The sequence below is a fragment of the Meriones unguiculatus genome, chromosome 11 (assembly GCF_030254825.1).
Source record: "Meriones unguiculatus strain TT.TT164.6M chromosome 11, Bangor_MerUng_6.1, whole genome shotgun sequence".
NCBI classification, from domain to species: domain Eukaryota; kingdom Metazoa; phylum Chordata; class Mammalia; order Rodentia; family Muridae; genus Meriones; species Meriones unguiculatus.
In genome coordinates, this window is record NC_083359.1 from 54,088,542 (window position 1) to 54,109,349 (window position 20,808).

Below are 20,808 nucleotides of genomic sequence, written 5' to 3' on the forward strand. Positions count from 1 at the left end.
ATTATTTACCATCAGCTGATCATCTCTGATCTCTGTGTACATCACGTCTGACAGAACTGTGGGGAACTCAGCCCATTTCTCTTGACAATTTTCCTGTGTCCTAATAGCGTGTGTACACAGTAAAACCATAGGGAGAGGCCTAACGAATGCTATCATACCTTTTTCTGTGGTGTATGACATACTTTTAGAGACGTGAAATAAGTTTCACGAAACCAAGTCAGACGCAGGGTAACTATAGTACATATAGGATGAGCCAAGGCAGCACGCGTTCTAACCTCGTCAAATAGCGACCTTTCCCGCTTTCCTGCCTTAGAAAGAATCATCCGGAACTTTTCTTGCGGAGTCACAGGCAGTCGCCGGGACAACCCAAGGAACACACAGCACAGTAAGTATTTAGAGGGTTAGTGATATGCCTGAAATTTCTTGCTCATTTACATGCTCCCGGAGAGAAAAGCCTTCCATTCTTGCACTTTCTGGAGTTCTGACTGATGATATCACTTTTATACCATGATAATATTATAACTGTTTGATTACAATAGCGCTTAGTCTTTTTTTTTTAAAAATCAGGGATAAATGTGGACAGCTACGTAAAACGAACAAGGAAAGCGGGGGGAGGAAAGCGGAAGTCGCGGGGTCTTCTAAGTCCGAAAGTCTCCGGAGCTTGCGCCAGGCTCTTCGCGGCGCCCCCCACTTAGACGCGGGGCTTCTGAGCGGGTGGGGGAGAAGGAACTGTTGCCGGTGCGGAGACCAGGCGGCCAGCGTCCGCAGGGATGAACCTTGAGTTGCTGGGTGAGGAGGGCTTGGCTGCGCCTTAGCTAAGCCTTTGGTACTGGAAAGGAGGGAACCTTGGCGGGAGGGAACGCAGGCTGCAACCTTAGGGACACTTCTGAGATGATTCATTGAGTGCTCATGATAGGGAGTTGCAGCAGCAGGAGTAAGACCAGCTTGCATTACTTTTCTGAAGCCGCTTTCAGATCAGTGTGGAGTCATAGGAACACTTTTGTCTGAGCTGTGATTTCGAGGATCGCAGGTGCTGAAGTAACAGGGCAGAGAGAGGATCAGAGTTTTGGAGATGTTAATTTTGAAGACTTGTCAAGAGATCGCGTGACTAGATAGGGCAACTCTTACTGGGAATGTGTTAATTAACCAGATTTTATAAAAAAGGTAAGAGTGTTGTGACTGGGCACTAAGTGGCGTAGTTGGCACTTGGAATCCAGTTATCTTGACTTGCAGTTTAAGGTCCTTAACCGTAGGGAGATGTAGATCCCCGAAGTGTGAACTACACAGCAGTTGTTTTAGTCTCACTATGTCTTTAAATCATTGCCTCCCAAACCCTTATCCACATTGGTTTTTTTCTGGCCTCCCATGAGGGAATGTTTAGCATGGTGATTTTGTTTTCAAGAGCTCCTATATGACTTGGCTGCCTTTAATGGTTATATTTTTCTGAGACGGGATGGAAGGCTACAAAGATATTTTTTAAAGTGTTCTTTGTCTTTAGCTTCTTGGAGTGTGCATGCATGCTTGTGGGTATAAACAAAGTATGAAAATATGTGGAAGATGTGTCTGAAATAAGACAGGTGAAAGTTTTAAAAATTAATTTTTTTATATTTTATATGACTGGGTGTTTTGTTTGCATGTATGACTGTGTATCGTTAGTGTGCATGTGCATGGTGCCCACAGAGGCCAGAAGAGAGAGTCAGATCCCCTGGAATCAGAGTTACAGGTGGTTGTGAGCAACAGTATGGATGGTAGAAATCGAACCTGGGACCTTTGGAAGAGCAGCCAGTGCTCTTAATCTCTGAAGCATCTCTCCAGCCCCCAAGCAAGAGAATTTTTCTGCTTGGCCAAAATATGGATATTGTGATAAAGAGATAATGAAGAGTTTAGATTGGTGCCCATTTTGTGGAGACTCATGGATACTAGGTTGAACAGTTTACTTTTTAAGGATGGTAGGACAGATCTATTGACAACTCAGCTGGCTCACTGATTTGTAAAGTTTATCTGACAGTAATGTATAGTTGAATGTTGAAACAATATAAAACCAGTTTGAGTGATAAGGAATGTGTGAACTGGGACATGGAAAGAAAAAAACATTGAGGAGGCAGTGTTGGCAGAATTAAGAATAGTGAATGAGAAAAGGAACCAAAAAATACTGATGTTTGATAAGTTGTAAAGACTTTTGAAAGGTAGCTTGGATATGTTGAATGAAGACTAAGAGGTTGGGAGACAAGTTTTTTACTTATGATCTCCATTCATTTTGGCTTGTGAACAGGTGGAAGGGAAAAGATAAGAGGGGTGGAAAAGATGAGAGGGGCAGAAAAGAAAATTGCCAGGGAGAAGATCTTTGTTATTTACTTGGAGGGAAAAGGATGAGCAAATTATTATATAAATTACCTAACCTATGTAGTGCTTCCATGAGCGAGGCACATTTTCAGGTACCTTTCATGTATTTCCTTTCATGTGTTTCATGTAGTTCCTTTGTACAGCAGCTGGAAGAGGACACAGGTTAGTAGTTCCTTTTCAAAGACAGCAGTTGCAGAGTAGTTGAATCTAAAAACTGAGCAAAGGCTGCTCCATTTCATCCCTGGGCAGCTTGCACTCCCTTAGCAGCATAAGGTGAAGATAGTTACAATGATTTTAAAAAAGTGTGGGATAAGTAAAGACCAAGAGATGATCCTTATATATTAGAGAAAAAGGGGGAAGCTGTTACAGTAGATCTTTGAGAGAGTTAGCAGGGTCATGGGGCAAGTTCTTTTGAATAATACAGAAGGTTCATAAGGGGGAAACAGGAATGTTTAACATTGGCTGAATCAGCAATTAAAAAGAAGTCTGGGTCTCCAAAGTTAAAAATCTCTAGAAATAACTGAGTTTTAAAGTGAGAAGTTAATGATTATATATAAGCAAGAAAAAGGAAAAGAAGTGATGTGATGTGGGAATAGAGTAAAGGACATCTGGCCAGATAAAGGAAATGGAGGATAATAGGTTGTGGAACGAGGCCACGCAAGTGGCTCCTAGACAGAATACTAATTTTACTTATGTGACCATCCGACTGCTTTTTGAGATGTTGCTGTGTAACAGATGGGATACATTGGAGACATAAAATTACTAGAACAGCCTCTCTTCTGTCTCAGGGCATGTGCCCCTCGGCAAGTGCTATATCACTAACCTGAGGTAGCTTTCAAACTCATTTTTCCTATAACTCATAGTAAGAAATACATTTTCTTCTTAAATAAATAATTTTTAGTGTGTTTATTTATGAACACATATGGATGCAGCAGCTCACATGCAGATCAGAGGACAACTTTGGGCAGTCACTTTACTCCTTTCACCACATGGGTTCTGTAGATCTCAGGTTCTTAGACTTAGTAACAAGTATCCTTAGCCATTGAGCCATCTCACTGGCCTGAGGAATAAACTGTCACAACATGTGAACATGTGTAATTAGAATCTATTTTTAGCGTGGGTGTGTTTTGTTGATATATGCCTGTGTTTGTGTGAGTGCATATGGGGGGGGGTTGTGCACTCTGAGGCCAGAGAAAGGAGTGATGTAGCATCCTTTGTCATTCTTTGCCCTTTTCCTTTGAGGCAGAGTCTTTGTATCAACCTGGAGCTCATGTTTTTTAGTTGGACTGGTAGCCAGCCAACCCCCTCCTAATCTGTTCCCTTCAGTGCTGGGGTAACAAGCTTGTGCAGAACCATTCTGGACTTATGTGGGTGCTGGGATCTGAACTCCAGTCCTCATGCTTTGTAGCAAGTGCTTTTAACCACTGAGCCATCTCTCCGGCCCTAGAACTTTTTGAAATTATATTTAGTCCTTTTGTTCATTATCCTCTGATATTTCTTGCGCTGATCTGGTTTTTTTAAAACTTCTTTTTAGCTGGTCTTGGTGGCACACACCTGTGATCCTAGCACTCTGGGAGGCAGAGGCAGGCAGAGAGGATCTCTGTGAGTTTGAGGACAGCCTGGTCTACAAAGTGAGCCCAGGGCAGTCAAGGCTACATAGAGAAACCCTGTCTCGAAAAACAACAACAAAACAAATAAACAAAAACAAAAAACCTGTTTTTAATGAACTATGATGATTGATTCATTTTTGGTATATTGAATTGTATTGTCTAAAACCAATAAGATAATGCTTTCGTGCTGCATAAAACACAACCGGGAAAAGAGAAACAAATAACTCTTATGTAATAAAGAGGTACAATATTTACTACAGTGTGAGGAATCCAAATGAAAGCAGCTAGTTCTGCTGTTGGTGGGATTGAGGTAAAATTTGGGGAAATTTTAGAGGTACTGCTCAACCGAAGATACTGAGATGGAGATGCCAAACCACCAACCAATAAAAAGAGAAGGCGCTTTCCCTGGGGTTACCTAGAAAAGCAAACATTCCTAGTCATGAATGAGTGTAGGAAATAGTGTACTCTGCAGCTGGTACTCAGGGCATAGTTAATTTAAGTTCTGGCACAGGTACAAAGACAAAATAGAAAGTACTGGCCAGGACTAAGCTGAGCTTGCTTTTCAAAATTATGCTTAAAGAGTTTTGTTATTTTGTTCAACAAAGAGGGATTTTAAGTGAGTCAGTGCTGTGATACAGTTGTGAGTGGATGGAGTTAGACCTGCAACTTGTTTGAAAGATTGGTCAAAGGAGAAAGACTAGGCCCAAGGCAATATAGCAGGAGTGGTCAGGTTAGACCAAGGATGGAATGGTATCTGTTGTCTAGACATCTACAAATTGGATTTTTCTGCAAAAAAAATACTAATAGCCATCACCTGTTAAAGCAGCAGAATGGGCTGCTACTATGGTCTCAAACTGGTGTGAAAGGGAGGAATTTGTTGGCAAGTAGGACTATTAACAGACAAGTCTTGAAGGAGACTTTATCTCATATTACGGGATTGAAAGGAAGAAGGCTGGAGAAACCTAGACTGCTCCAAGCAAATTTGAAGTAAAGATCCTACAAGGGAAGGAGTATGTGAGGAGGGGCTTGAAGAAGCTGATGAGGTTTTACTAAAGCTAACTGAACTCAGGCTCGAAAAGGGCAGGTACAGAGCGGGTGGGTATCAAGGACAGAGGTCGGAAAGCTGATGTAATTGAAGCCAAGATTGCAAGACTAAGGGAATAGGAAAGGGTGCCAGTGTTTTATGAAACATGGAGAACAAAAACGTCTTGAGGGCTGGAAGGAACAACAGTTATTCATTCAGTACTCTGAGAAATACCTTGTGTATGCCTGCTGTGAATTTTAGAGGAAAGGCTAACTGGATGGTTAAATCCTTACTTTTTTCTTTGGTTCTATGGCAAATGAATGGTGTTTTGGAACTAACAGAATAAAGTGAATAGTGGTTGTTGCCAAGAAAAGTTCTTATCAGATAAAGATTCTAGGTAGATCTCTTGGCTCACATTGAATCCCTTTGGCCCCCAAGAGCTTGTGAATATCACTGTTGATGATCCTTGAAGAGTTGAGGAAAGTGGAACATTATGCTGAAAAGGAGATGGGCTACATTTTGACCCTCAGGAAAAGACAGGTGTGCTTTGTAAATCAGAGTGGTAAATTGAGGCAAGATTCTAGGAGTTACATTTTTGGCACAAACATAGTTTCTGGTTAGGTCAGAGTCTTGTCAGTGTTTAACTATGGGCCTTATCCTTTGTGCCTACCTTTCTTCATCTTTAAAAATGAGGTGTGGTAGTGCCTCTTTAGGAGTGAGTTGAGAGGACTGACTGAGATAAAAAGTGGAATTTGTAGTAGCCCACTCTGTTTTAACTCCCCATGTACAGCTCAGGCTGACCTCAGATTCAGCCGTGCCTCTGTCTCCTGAGTGCTGGAATTATATAAGGTGTCTTACCAATGCCTTTCTTAATGATATGAAAATTTCTGGTTTTTTTATTAAACATTTTGTATGTATGATGTGTATACCTTTGTGTGTGTGCATGTTTTACAGGTGCACATTTGCCTGTGTGTGTAGTTGGGTGTTTGTAACTTTGCCTTAGTTTTTGAGACAGGGTTTTTCCTTGAATTTGCTAATTTGACTGGCTGCCTGGTCAGTGATATCACTGCACAGCACCCTCCCTCCCCCTCTCCACCTGCTGGGGTTACAGCTAAATTTTTTTATTATTCAGATTTTGTTGTGTGTGCATGCTCTTGTGGAAATCAGAGGGAACTTCCAGGAGTTGGTTTTTTTCAGGTTCCTGTGATTGAACTTGGTCACCAGGCTTTTATGGCAAGTGTTTTTACCCCCACCTTCTCCACACATGCCATCTTGCTGATCCTGGCCTTTTTTTTTCCCCTCTCCTTTTCAGGTGGGTGCTATGGATAAAAACTCAAGTCTTCAGTGCACCCAGCAAGCATTTTAGCCACTGAGACACCTCTCCACTCCCAGTTATGCTTTTCTGTGTAACTCATGTCTGCTTTCGTAACTTTAAAAACAACTTTCAAGAACACTTCTTTTGATACTTTCAGCATTTGCTTTCATTCCCTTCTTGTATAACTGACTGTGTTACAGTTGACTGGCTGGGGATACTTTATTTTTTGTCAGATAGGAATCCTGGATGAGCAGTGAGGATGGTTGGTGACCCAGCATTCCAGTGGCACACAGACTATTTGAAACTTAGTTTTATAGTTGCTAATGCTTGAGAACTAGAAGCTCATGGCTGTAGGCTCAGCTTGCCAGCACACCAGTTCCTGGTCTCTGGGTCTTAGGAGCCTGGCTTTTTGCACTTGGCGGTTCTCTTTACTCTAGACAACAGGGCTTAAGGTATTCATAGTCTCAGCTCCTGCCTTTAGCTCTTGGGACTCTCTCTCAGTAGTCTTGTCTGGGTCTCAGTACTCCTGCTGCTGATAGCCTGCACCACGTGGCACTTTGGAACTCTCATCTGCTCCTAGTAGTCCAGCTCAGGGTTAGGATCCTAAGCTTTCCCCTGCCTGGTATTCTTGAAAACAAACAAATAAGAATGAGTGAGAGGACAGGGACTAGCTTGCATTTTTATAAATCTCTTTAATGTTTGTCTAAATAGAAGTCGGTTGGACTCCTTTTTGCTTCTGAACTCACGTTAAGATATCACAGCCTCAGGAGTACTTTCCTGTGTGCTTATGAAAGGACAAGAGTGAAAAAGACCATCTGTCCGTGGTGATGAGCTGTGTGGCCTCATGAAAATCCTAAAAAGGTGTCAGCTCCCCTCACTTGGCCACATAAACATTGCTGTGTATGTTGATGGGCTGTGTGGGCCCTTGTATGTGGCTTATGTTTCATCCACTTTCTTTCTTTGCCTCGTTTCTTTTCAGAGTCCTTTGGGCAGAATTATCCAGAGGTGAGTTTAATTTTGTTGTAATGTGTGGAAAATGGTCACTGCCTTTTATTTGTTTGATGACAAATAATTAAATGCAAACACACACAGACTTATTGCTGTGGTGAAAATGGAATGTTTAATATTAAACAAGAGGTAGTGTATAATTTGGCTAGAAATCTTACAGCATTTTTAAAATTTTAAGGTTCGTTTTTTTTTTCTTTAAATAAAATAAAAAATATTCACAACTTAAATTGAAGGACTTTTTAAACAAACTGTACCATCTATACAGGAACTTTTTGTGTGTGCTTTACAAGTTTTGATGAATGTATTTACATAGTAGTGATGATCTCTGTGTGTAATTGTGCACTCATGACATTTCCTGTGCTTCGTTGTGGTCATTGTAGTTATTTTTTAAGGCTTGATAGTGATGAAAAATGATGTAATTTTCTCAGTGTCAGACACACAGGCTATTTCACAGCTTTTACATTTTCTGTTAATCAAAGAACTTTTCTAGTGACTTCTATAACGGTTTGCCCATTGACCTCCAGAAAGTTTGTATGAGAGAGTGATCACCACTGATAACAAAGGTTTTGGTTCACTTTTATAATTATTTGTTCATTTCAACCAATTTAAATGGTTTGTGAACACTTACAGAGTTCTTCATGCATTGTCCTTTATGACAGAGAACCCTTGTGTATATTTCTGTGTTTGTCTTATAGGAAGCTGATGGAACTTTGGATTGCATCAGCATGGCCCTGACTTGCACCTTTAACAGGTGGGGCACACTGCTTGCAGTTGGCTGTAACGATGGCCGGATTGTTATTTGGGATTTCTTGACAAGAGGCATTGCTAAAATAATTAGTGCACACATCCATCCAGTCTGTTCTTTGTGGTAAGGAATTTTTATTTTATTTTATTTACTTTTTTTTTTGTGGTGGTATTGGGGATTGAGCCTAGGACCTCATACATTCTGGGCAAACACTTTACTACTGAGCTATATAAATACCTTCAACCCCATAATTTATTTTCTTTTTCATGTGCGTGTGTATAAGTATGTTGGCATTTGTGTGGCCTCCTGTATGTGTGCATGTGAGTGTATATGTGTGTGCATATGTGCACACATGTGTATGGAAGCCCAGGGTTAATAACAGGTGATGAAGAACTGGTACCCCCGGTTTTTCTGTGTGCAGACTTGAACTTAGTTCCTCATAGTTAAACCCTTAGCTTATTTCTCCCATTGTTTTGTCTCCAGAGTCCAGAATCTAGGAATAAATTTGCCTCATTGCTGATACAAATGATTTATGAATATTTTTTGAACACTCCTTATATGACAGGCAGTGGATTAAGTACTTCATATATATTAACTCTAATTTTCTCAATAGTCCTCTACAAGGAAAGACTTTATCTTTTCTGTCATAGAAGAGGAATTGAAGCCCAGAAAAGCCATACACTTTCCTAAGAGCACATAGCTAGAAGATAGTAATATCTAGTTTGAGCAGAAGTCTGATTTGTGAACTTCTATTCTTTCATTGCCTGCTGAGTTCTTCAGTAACAAGCATTTTTCATTCCACAGCTTGGGTTAATACTCGTTTGGGTTTCCTTTATGTTCTGTCTATATTTCCTTTCTCTGATTCCTGCCTTGCTTGTGGGTTACTTGAAGAAATTTAGGGTTTTGTATTGAGTGACTTAAAGTGTTTCTTTGTGTACCTGGTTACTAGATACAATGTTACATACCTTATTTACCACACTATCCCCAGGTTGAACCCCAGTTGGGATGAAGTACAGTGCTCTGACCTTTTCCTCTCTTGCCTCCCTTCTCTGCATACATTGTAACCAAGACAATCCTGTAGTGGTCTTTTATCTTTTTCTTTTTAGCTCTGGTTTTTTTGTTTGTTTGTTTGGGGTTTTTTTGTTGTTTGTTTGTTTCGAGACAGGGTTTCTCTGTGTAGCCATGGCTGTCCTGGACTCTGCTCTGAAGACTAGGCTGGACTTGAGTGCTGGGATTAAAGACATGCTCCACCACTGCCAGCTTGCCTCTGTTGTTTTTTGAGACAGGCTCTCTCTAAGTAGCCCTGTCCTGGAACTCACTAGGTAGATCAGGCTGGTTTTTCAACTGTCTCTTTGCCTCAGGAATGCTGGGATTAAAGGCATGTGCCACAGTGCCTGACTCCTGACCTGTAGTTTTTTATTAAAAATTACTGTCTTTATGTTACTATTTTTTTAATAGATGAGGCATCATTTTCCTATTGCCACTTTTGGGCTTTGTTTGTTTTTGAGATATGGTTTCTCTGTGTATCCCTGGCTGTCCTGGAACTCACTCTGTAAACCAGGGTGGCCTAAAACTCAGAGATCCACCTGCCTTTGTTTCCCGAATGCCAAAATGAAAGGCATGCACCACCTATTGCCAGTTTTAAGATTTAAAAATGAGGACGTTTCTGTATTCAACATACATTTGTGTTTTGGAATTTTTATTTTTATTTTTATTTTTTGATGTCATAGTTATGTCATTTACCCCTTACTGTTTCTCCCTCCAAACGCTTTCATGTACCTCCCCCCTTGCTCTCTTTAAAATTCATGGCCCCTTTTGCTTTAATTTTTGTTATGTGTGTGTATGTGTGTGTGTGTGTCTGTATATGTGTATGTATTCCTAGATATATAAATACAACCTGCTAATTTTTATAATGTCACTTGAATGTATATGTTTTCAGGACTGGTTATTTGTTATTTGATAACCATTTGTTGTGCTCTTTCCTGAGGAAAATTTTTGTGCTCAGCACTCCTTAGTTGCTTAGTTCATTGTCTATGGTTGAGGTCTTTTTGAGTTTTTCATCATCCATACTGGCATGTCTATTGTTGTCTTTGTTCAGCCCATGTTAGACAGTTATATTGGTGAAACTTTATGGGTGTAGCTTCTGACATTTCCTAGGAAACACAATCTCACATCAAACTCCCTGTTTCTCTGGCTCTTTTTTTTTTTAAAGATTTAATATTATTTATACAACATTCTGCCTGCACACCAGATCGTACTATAGATGGTTATGAGCCACCATGTGGTTGTTGGAAATTGAACTCAAGACCTTTGAAAAAACAGCGAGTGTTCTTAACCTCTGAGCCATCTCTCCAAACCCCTCCTCTGGTCCTTAAAAGCTTTCTACCCCATTTTCCACAATGCTCCCCCAAGCTTGGGTCCAGGAATTATGTTGTAGATGTATCAGTTAGGATTGGGCTCCATTACTCTGCGTGATGATTGGTTACAGTTTTCTGTAATGGTCTCTATATGTTGAGAAGTTTCCTTGATGAGGATTGAGGGCTACATTTATCTGTAGGTATAAAGATAAATAAAGTGTAGGTGGGAGTTATGTTGGTTTAGTAAAGTGGCAATTATATGTTCTCATTCAGTACCCATGAGTTCTCTATCCCTGGGTACTTGGCTAGGTTTCCAGAACCAGGCATGATTTCCTTCTTGTTAAATGAGCTTAGGTCCAATTAGAGAGCTGTTGGTTTCTGCCAAGGTATGCATGCCACTATTATACCCTCAGGGTTATCTATCATGCTGGTTGTTATTGTGGTTCATGGGTGCCATAACTAGGTAGGACTGTTGGCTATTCCCTCCTTTGGAAGCTTGCATGGTGTTCTCTGATATCATGAAAGCCAATCCTAAGTGAGGATGTTTTCAAATCAGTTCCAACTTAGGGGTGGACCTCTGTGCTGTGTGTCTGGAGTATATAGTGTTTTTACCAATAGGGACTTCCTTCCATCTCTGGGGGCAACCAAGAACAATAGTGTAGCCTGTGTTTCAGGAGTCTTTTGGGAAGCCCTCACCAACAATTCAAACAAGGGTTTCTTGTGCCAGCTGTTGACAGCCTTAGGCTGTCCTTAAACTTGCTTAGGCTGGCCTTAAACTTGTTATGGATGACTTTGAACTTTTATCTCCCAAGTGCTGAGATTACAAGTGTGTGTCCTTGTGCCTGGTTTTATGCAATATTGGGAAAGGAACCTAGGGCCTCTTGAATGCTAAGCAAGAGCTCTACCAACTAAGCTACATCTCCAGCTCCTGGAATGGCTCCTTTGGCTTATATTGTTTTATTTCAGTCACCTGTTTTAGTTAGTGGGTTTTATAAGTTTTGTTATATTTGGAGAAATTTAGCTGTATTTCTTCAAAGCCACACTCTATTCTTTGTAAAACTCCGATTACAAGGATATTAGATTATTTCTTGTTGTCAGATCCCTGAGGCTGTATCCCTCCCACTCACTTAAAATCTTTAAATCTGTTATCACATTGAGTAATTTTTACTTTCAGTTTACTGATTCTTATCTTTCCCCAACTCCATTGACTGCTGGGTTCTTTATTGAATTTTCACTTTGAATGATTTTATTTTCTAGAGTTCCCTTGTTTTTTTCTTTACACCTTTGTAAAAGCTGCTGGTGGGCATGGAGACTCTCCATGGGTCTCTGCTGACATTATCCTCTTTGGGAAGGGCAAGAAAGCCCTGATCCTTTATTTCATTTGTTCTCCACAGGCACTGTGGTGGTAAGAGCTCACTGATGAAGCCCACTTGGCTGTCTCTGGCAACACCCATGATGAAGCATGGGTACCTTATTAGAGCTAGGTCAGCATAGAAGTCTAGCTGTCTGTTCAGACCTTGCTGATGAGGACAGAGTAGGTACAGGTTTTTCTATGGGGTAGGGGATTAATTTTTAAACATCCACACTCTCCCCTTCTTCCCTTCTCCCTCTTCACTCCCTTGATCCTTTTCTTGATCCTTCACCTTGTGAGGAGAATTGTGTGCTACCATTGTCGTTAGCTTCTACTCAGTCTAGAATAAGTGAGGCCAGAAAAAACTCCAGGACCCTAGTCTTGTATCATCCATTAGATTCTGCTGTGTCTAAATAGTTTACCTTTCACTCTTTAACAGAATGTCTAGTAGACATTTAAGAGATTATTATTCATTTCTTAATTTTTATTGTTTTTACCTCTGTAGCCCAGGTTGTCCTGGGATTCATAACCCTCCTTCCCCCACATCTTGAGTGCTGAGGTTGCAGGAACTTAATTTTTTTGAAATAGCATGTTTGTCATTTTTGTTTTGTTGGTGCTGTGAGGGAGCTACTCCTGGGTCACCTGTAGGAAATTCAGATGTTCTTCATCCCTGAAATACTCCTCAAGACTTCATATGTGTCATGGTCTTAAAAGTCAGCTGGTTTGGGGACTTTCCTAAAATGCTCATCTGTTATTTCATGGTGCTAAAAAACTGTAGTGTTACTTTAAAATGTAACATTACTAGGTGTAATACAGCATGAGAGCCAGGCATGGTGGCACATAGCTATAATCCTGGCACTTAGGAAATGGAGACAGGAGGATCATAAGTTCAGGGTCACCCTGGGTATGTACTGAGTCTTTGTCTCAGAAAAGAGACAAAAATAAAAAAGAAAGTGATGGAAATATTGATTAGTTAAAGTTTGTTATAGATTTGACTGTATTTTCATAAAGGTCAGCATTTTATCCTTAATAGTGGTGTATATACTTTACCTTAGACCTGTGCTAAATTCACCTCTGTTTTTTTCCCTAGTTGGAGTCGAGATGGTCATAAGCTCGTGAGTGCTTCTACAGATAACATAGTGTCACAGTGGGATGTTCTTTCAGGAGATTGCGACCAGAGGTTTCGATTCCCTTCACCCATCTTAAAAGTCCAATATCATCCTCGAGATCAGTATGTTTAAGATATTCCTTCCTAGGGCGGGGTCTCATTTCTGAAAGGATTAGCTCTAGGCTATGACATCTTCAGATTAAGGTTTCAAGAGGCAAACACAACACCTTTCAAACCTATATAAAATAATTTTTCTGTCTAGGTTGGTTCTACTGAATATATTGTAAGGAGATTGTAACTGATCATTAGACTTTGGAAATGACCAAAGGTGGAAATAATGTAGTAAGTGGGCCCTGGCCTAGATTCTTTAGATTTTTTTTGGTATGAAGAAATAGTTTAATATTAAGACAACATTTAAGGAAAAGTTGTCCAGTATTCCATTATCCAGACAGCTTTCATTTCTTGGGGATCTCCCATAATCTACTCTGTAAGTATGATGCTCATTAAATGTGCCTCAGGCCCAGGTCATGTTTGATACATATACAGATAACATATGTTAACATAGTTAAAATTAGTATTTTGTTTTTGCTTTATTTAATATCTTATGGCTTACTAAGTTTTTAATGTTCACACTTTCTTTGTCAAGGTAGACTCTCATCCTTTGAGTCTTTTATTAGATGTGTAGCGTTTATGAGTCTTCACCATTTCACATGTGCTGGAGCTGGGAGAGCCGGTGAGGGAAGTAGTCAGGGATCAGGGAGAAAGGACAGGGATCAACCTGCTAATACCAAAGCAATAGCCAATATGTGTTCATATCTTTGAACAGGAACAAGGTTCTCGTGTGTCCCATGAAATCTGCTCCTGTCATGTTGACCCTTTCAGATTCCAAACACGTTGTTCTGCCGGTAGATGATGACTCCGATCTGAACGTGGTGGCATCGTTTGACAGGCGAGGGGAGTATGTTTACACAGGGAATGCAAAGGGCAAGGTAAGCTTTAGTAAAGGAAGGCTAGGGGTCGCCTGATTCATGTTCACTTCTTCTGCTTTTAAGTTTCCTGAGTCCCTGGAAAAACCTCTCCACTGAAATGTAACTAGGTTTTCTTTCATGCCTTAATAATAACATCTGTACTTTGAATTAGGGTAGATGGATTATTTGATTTAGATAAGGATAGAAACAGTGGGGTGGCTTATTTTACAATTCTCTCAGCACTTGGGAAGCAGAGACAGGAGAATTACTCTTAAGTTTGAAGACAGTCTGAGAACAGTATGAATTAAATAGTGTGATTTAGGCTAGTTTGAGACTACATAACAAGACTTATCTCTAGAAGCTAAAAGAGAAAAAAAACAAGATTGGGATATGGCTTAGTCATAAAGTGCTTGCTGTGTGCACAAGGGTCTGTGCGTTTAATCCCCAGCACTAGAAAAAAGCAAAAAGGAGAGGACAGAAGGTTCTTAATAGTAGTGAAGAGAATGATACTTAAAGGTCATCAACTAGGTCTGGAGAGATGGCTCAGAGGTTAAGAGCACTTAACCAAAGGTCCTGAGTTCAATTCCTAGTAACCACATGGTGGCTCATAGCTATCTATAATGAGATCTGGTGCCCTCTTCTGGTGTGTAGACATATATGCAGGCGGAACACTTAAAATAGAAAATAAATAGTACAAAATAAAACACAGATATTTTAAAAAAAGGTAATCAACTAAAACATGCTAGTGAAAAGGTCATAATATCTAGTTGTATAAAACCTAGTATGCACACATGCACATTCACACAGAGAAACATGGTGTAACTCTGGCCAGTTTAACCTATAGTGCTAAGACTGTCATCCTTTTTCTTGTTAAACTTTCACTTTGGGATGTGTCAGAAGTGTCGACTTTTGGGGGACAGTACATTGTAGGTGTTTCTTCTGGTATCAGTTTTTAAAAATTGTGCTTTATATATATATATTATATTATATATATATTATATGTATTAATATATAAGCATTATATATATTATATATATATATAAGCATCTGTAGAGTACTTGTGTCCATACATGAAGTCCTGGGTTCTAACCGAAGTATAAAAATGAATATATAAAGTTAAACATAAGCCTTCTCCTTGTAAGCATTTAAAAATGCTAAGCTCAGCCATACTCAGTGCATTCATGCCTCCTCACCATCCTCTGCAGTCCTTACTGATCTTGCAAACTTAACTGCTCTCAGGGACTGTGTCTCCAGTCCCTGGCAACTATCATTCTGCTTGCTGTTGCTGAATTTGACCACTGTAAGCACTTTGTGGAAATGGAATAATACTGTGTTTCCCCATTTACAATTGGCATATCTTATACAGCAGTGTCCTCAGGGTAACTGTTGTACTGTGTGTAAGAGTTTCCCTCCTCTTCAAAGTTCAATGTTTATGCCACATTTTTCCTATTTGTCTATCAATGGTTTGTTTTTAGTTGTTGGCTGTTGTGAATAATGTTTGAATGTTTTTACTAGGAGTCTGTACAATTTAAAAACAAGTCAAATCTTACTACTATTAGTCATCAGAATATTTACTTTTTATTTTTGTTCTGTAAACTTCAGATTTTGGTCCTAAAAACAGACTCTCAGGATCTTGTTGCTTCCTTCAGAGTAACAACGGGAACAAGCAATACTACAGCCATTAAATCAATTGAGTTTGCTCGGAAGGGGAGGTGAGTGAGGCCTTGTCTTCTTTGTGTGTATGGAGTTTTTATATTTTGTTTTTATAACAGAATCTTACTATATAGCTCAAGCTGGCCTAGGTCTTCTACCTCAGCCTCCTGAGTGCAGAGATTACAAAATGACACTAATACATCCAGTGAAGTCTTAGATTTTTCTTTAGTTTTTTTTAAATGAATGGAATGCAAATAATAATGGCAGTGTGTATGATTTATAAATTTTATTAAACCTGTTAGAATTGCTCACTGTCTGGTTCTTAGGTTCATAAACTACCAGTCCCTCATTGACTGATAGTTACATCTTTGTTGTTGGATGGTTTCCAGGCAGTTCTATTACAGAAAGATGTTTAAGTGGCATTGTTTAGAATCAAAATGCCTCGTATATAGCTCTGAGTAAAGATTTTAAATATTTCACTTATTTTTAGCAGTGCTAGGGACAAAACTCCAGGGCTACCTCATCCTAGACAAACGCTCTAAAACTGAGGTACACCCCCAGTTCCAAATATGTTTATAACATGTCTTAGTCAGGGTTACTATTGCTGTGGTGAAATTCCATAATCAAAAGCAACTTGAGGACGGGGTTTATTTCACTCACAGTTCCATAGAACAGTTCATTGAAGGCAAGAACTCAAGCGGGACAGAAACCTAGAGGCAGGAGCTCAGGTAGAGGCCATGGAGAGGTGTTGCTTACTGGCTTACTTCCCATGGCTTGCTCAGCCTGCCTTTTTATAGAACCTAGGACCACCACTCCATGGATGACACCATTCACAATGGGCTGGGCCCTCCCCTATCAGTCACTAATTAAGAAAATATTTTACAGCTGGATCTTAAGGAGGCATTTTCTCAATTGAGGTTCCCTCCTTTTAAATAACTCCAGCTTGTGTCAGGTTGACTTAAAACTAGCCAGCACATAACCTGAACAGATGTTACAGAACTCATATTGCAATTAAACATGCACTTAAATGTGATAACTGCTTAAATTCCAGACATTCCCCTAAATTTGTAAGATGTAGATGGATTGACAGAAACAAACAAACAAAAAAAAAATTCCATGTTAGTCAGAGTGCTTGGTGTTACTGAGGATTGAACTTGCAGTTTCATGCACTCTACCACTGAGCCACAGCCCATCCACTCAGATTGCTCTTGAGTTAAGAATAATTAAGTCATATAAAAACAATTAAATAAAAAGAGGCCATGAATTTGAGAGAACAAGGGGGAGGGAATTTTGTGGAAGAGATTGAAGGGAAGAAAAGGAAGGGAGAAATGACATGGTTATAATTTCAAAAAAATAAAATTTTACTATTAAAAATAAGTCAATAGAGTCTATAAGAAAATAAAAAACATTTTAAACAAATCTCCATTATCATTATAATTAAAAGTTAGCTATGTAAAAGTGACATATTTAAGGCCAGGGGACTACCTCAGCAGATAGAGAAGGCTACCAAACTTGATGATCTGAGTTGGATCCTCAGGACCTACATTCTAGAGGGAGAAAACTGACTTTTCCAAGTTGTCTTCTGACCACCATAAGTATGCGATGGCATGTGCATCTCCTCCCCAAATAAATAAACACAATTTAAAGCATAACATAACATAATTAAACATAATTTACTTTATTGGTTTGGGTGCTAAGGAGAGACATGGACACTGAATCTTGAACATTTCTTAGTTTCTCTCCAGTTAACTAGTTGACTAGGGTACTGGTCTAAGGAGTAGTAATAGAAAATGTTGGCAGGGAGAGGTTTTTGATGTGTCTATAATCCCTCTCCTTTCTGTAGTTGCTTTCTGATTAACACAGCAGATCGAATAATCAGGGTTTATGACGGCAGAGAAATTTTAACGTGTGGAAGGGATGGAGAGCCTGAGCCTATGCAGAAACTGCAGGACTTGGTGAATAGGTAGGTATTGTTGCCAGGAGGGTATGTGACCAACCTTCCCTGGGCTCCTGTTCCAGTTTCTTTTGGGAATGTTCTTTGTCTTTTAGGACCCCATGGAAAAAATGTTGCTTCTCTGGGGATGGGGAATACATAGTGGCAGGCTCCGCTCGGCAGCATGCACTGTATATCTGGGAGAAAAGCATTGGTAACTTGGTGAAGATTTTGCATGGGACCAGAGGGGAGCTCCTGCTGGACGTGGCTGTGAGTAGGGCAGGGTATTGCTTTGGTTATACACACAGTCTAGAATGGCTTGAATCTGTTCTGACAAACAATTCTTCTCTCTCTTAAATTACATGCAGTGGCATCCAGTTCGACCCATCATAGCTTCTATTTCTAGTGGAGTGGTATCCATTTGGGCCCAAAATCAAGTAGTAAGTATTATTCTGGTTGATTTGCTTTGAAACAAGGTTTTGTTGTTTGTTTTTTTGTTTTGTTTTGTTTTATTTTGTTTTTGTCAAAAACCCCTTTATACAGAGTAAGCTAAATACTACTTTAATTACTTTGTTGTGCATCTGATCCTTGCAGCCTAATTAAGTTTATTATGTTTAGGTTCAGTTCCGAGGGACATTGTTAGTCCTAAGCTGGTTTCCAACTTTGTTTGCATGTATGTGCACTTCTTGCAATCTCTTAACATTTCTCTTGCTTTCTTATTTTCAGCTCAGTTTATTTTATATCTGTGAACACTTTAAACTACCTTTGTGAAGTACATTTTAAAAAGGAAAGAAATGCAGTTAATAACTTGAAGTGTTTATAGAGAAAATACATCAAAATGACAAACACTTAGATATCCAAGATTTTATTCTCCTATCTCAAATTTAATCTTAGAATGGTTAGTCTGTTTCGTACTGAATATAAGTTGTCAGAACTCACATTGTTACTGACTTTTTGTGTGGTGACTCATCTGTTTTGTCATAGGAAAATTGGAGTGCTTTTGCACCAGATTTCAAAGAGTTGGATGAAAATGTAGAATATGAGGAAAGAGAATCCGAATTTGATATTGAGGATGAGGATAAGAGTGAGCCAGAGCAAACAGGTAATGCTTCTCAGTTGCAGATAGTATTTCCAAAAGGAAAATGATTGTTTCACTTACTATCCCTGCTCTGTGTTGTAATTGTATGTTAGCACCTCATCTGCCACCTTTTTTCCTAAGCACATGCAGTTTCCACAGAGCTTGAGGAGTCTTAATTTACATGCTAGTTAAGGGTTCACAGAGGCATTACCAATGTTCCAGCAGCTCTCTTGACATTTCATCTGTATTTCATTTCATTAGCCATTTCACAGATGACTAGATGAGGGTTTGCATACACCACCTTGCAAAGCATAGAGATGTGCTCAGGCTCAGCTTGTGTAGTGTCTTCTGTTCTGTCTTTGTCAGTGGTAGAAAGGTTAAGAACAGGCTCTTTTGGCAAAATACGTACATGTGAATCCCTCATTTCTAAGGGGAGGGGGTAGTGGTAATCCCCATTTGTAGAGGATAAATGGGCTAATTCACGTAAAGCACTTCGTGTACTCCAGCTTGTAAAAAGAACACCAAAGTCTTTTATTCTTATGACCATAATCATTGCTATTTTTAATCTCATCTTCTACATTTCTGAATAGGAACTCCTTGGAAACAAAGATCTGACTTTTTTGTTGCTGTTTGGAGACAGAGTCTCCTTATATAGCACAGCCTGACCCCAAACTCGAAACCATTCTGCACCAGTCTCCCCAGTGCTGAGATTGCATGTGTGCATCACCACTACCTTGAGATTTGACATACTTCCTAGTTTTTATCACAGAACTTTGCACACAGTAGGTGTCTATATGTGTATGTGCATGTGTGTATATGTGAATGTTTACCATGCTCAGCTGGCACTGTAATTAATAGACAGATCTTTGACAGCTGGACCACTTTGTGGTGCTGGGAATTAGGGAATCAAGATTGAAGAAGACAATTAGATCTCTTAAAATCTGCTTGAAAACTGCTCTTCACTTTGGGTTTTAGCTAACTTACATATCTCCTAGGATTTAGGAAACCTCCAAGGATGTAGAACGTTGTAGACAGTTTTGGCCGTCTTAAATTATGTTTTGTGAACCTTCTTAGATGTCCACGTAAATCAGTCCCTCTTCTTGTCTCCCCACCAAGGAGTGTATTAATTTACGGTGGCATTTACTGTTATGTTGAAATGATCTCTGTCTGTTTCCTGGGTAGACTGTGAGACTTTTGCTGAAGATCTAGTCCTATTGGTTGTTACTATTTCCAGTGTTAGTATCTAGTAGGTATTCAGCCACTATTAAGTGATTGAATGAAATGAACTGTTGGGTTATTTTTAGGCAAAAAAAGCAGTTTTTCATTTCTTTTCAAACCCTTTCAATACTCTGTCCTACAGGGGCTGATGCTGCTGAAGATGAGGAAGTGGATGTCACCAGTGTAGATCCCATTGCTGCCTTCTGTAGCAGGTGAGCAGCTTGGAAGGCTGGACATCACTCCTGTCCCTTGTGTACTACCCAGTTTCCCCAGCACTCCCAACTGCTTACTAGTAGAATAGAGAACAGTCCTTTGCTGAACAAAATTTAAGATTTTAAGAAACTGAAGTAAAACAAGACATGATGGCGCACTCCTTTAATAGCACAGAGGCACGTGAATCTCTGAGTTTGAAGCCAGAGTGAATTCCAGGCAGCAGCAGGTGAATCTCTGAGTTTGAGGCCAGAGTGGTCTAGAGAGTGAGTTCTAGGACAGCCGGGGTACACAGAAAAACCCAGCATCAAAAACAAAAACAAAAGTCAAACTGTAGTAATGAGCTTAGTCTATTTATGCTTATCAATTCACTTTTCTGTTAACCTGTTTTGTTTTTTTTTCTTTCATATGAGCTTTCTTAAAGTCTGTATTTGTAACTGTTGTGTGTACTAAATATAGGCACTAGAGGAAAGGCTGAAGGGCTTGTGGTTTATACAACTATCTCCTCTTTTTTCCAATCCCTTGTCTGATCCTGTTCCAAATAGTGATGAAGAGCTGGAAGATTCAAAGGCTCTGTTGTATTTACCCATTGCCCCTGAGGTAGAAGACCCTGAAGAAAATCCGTATGGCCCCCCACCGGATGCAGTCCCAACCTCCTTGATGGATGAAGGGGCTAGTTCAGAGAAGAAGAGGCAGTCTTCGGCAGATGGGTCCCAGCCACCAAAGAAGAAACCTAAAACAACCAATATAGAACTCCAAGGAGTGCCGAATGATGGTAAGGGCCGCTTTTTATTCCCTGTGCCTTTAGGTACATTAATTTATACTCGGGCACAAATAAATAATTTTCTATTTGAGCCAATTTTTACTTTAAAGGGATTTTTCCATCA

General features: G+C 39.7%; 1 protein-coding gene across 7 annotated transcripts in view; it reads left to right on the top strand.

Moving 5' to 3' along the window:
- The first annotated feature begins 625 nt into the window (after positions 1-625).
- The window catches only part of Rbbp5 (RB binding protein 5, histone lysine methyltransferase complex subunit), a 28,698-nt gene continuing 8,515 nt past the window's right edge, over positions 626-20,808 (top strand). For 5 of the 7 annotated variants that reach the window (XM_021636346.2, XM_021636347.2, XM_060364278.1 and 2 more), the window contains exons 1-12: positions 626-789; positions 7,272-7,297; positions 7,996-8,168; positions 12,844-12,984; positions 13,688-13,850; positions 15,432-15,541; positions 17,326-17,445; positions 17,532-17,685; positions 17,784-17,855; positions 18,400-18,517; positions 19,854-19,923; positions 20,467-20,696. In XM_021636346.2, the coding sequence (XP_021492021.1) occupies positions 771-789; positions 7,272-7,297; positions 7,996-8,168; positions 12,844-12,984; positions 13,688-13,850; positions 15,432-15,541; positions 17,326-17,445; positions 17,532-17,685; positions 17,784-17,855; positions 18,400-18,517; positions 19,854-19,923; positions 20,467-20,696 (1,396 nt within the window). In that variant the 5' untranslated portion in view covers positions 626-770. Of the gene's footprint in view, positions 790-7,003; positions 7,154-7,271; positions 7,298-7,995; positions 8,169-12,843; positions 12,985-13,687; positions 13,851-15,431; positions 15,542-17,325; positions 17,446-17,531; positions 17,686-17,783; positions 17,856-18,399; positions 18,518-19,853; positions 19,924-20,466; positions 20,697-20,808 lie in introns of all 7 variants that reach the window. The other 2 variants (XM_060364277.1, XM_060364280.1) reach the window with 2 other exon arrangements.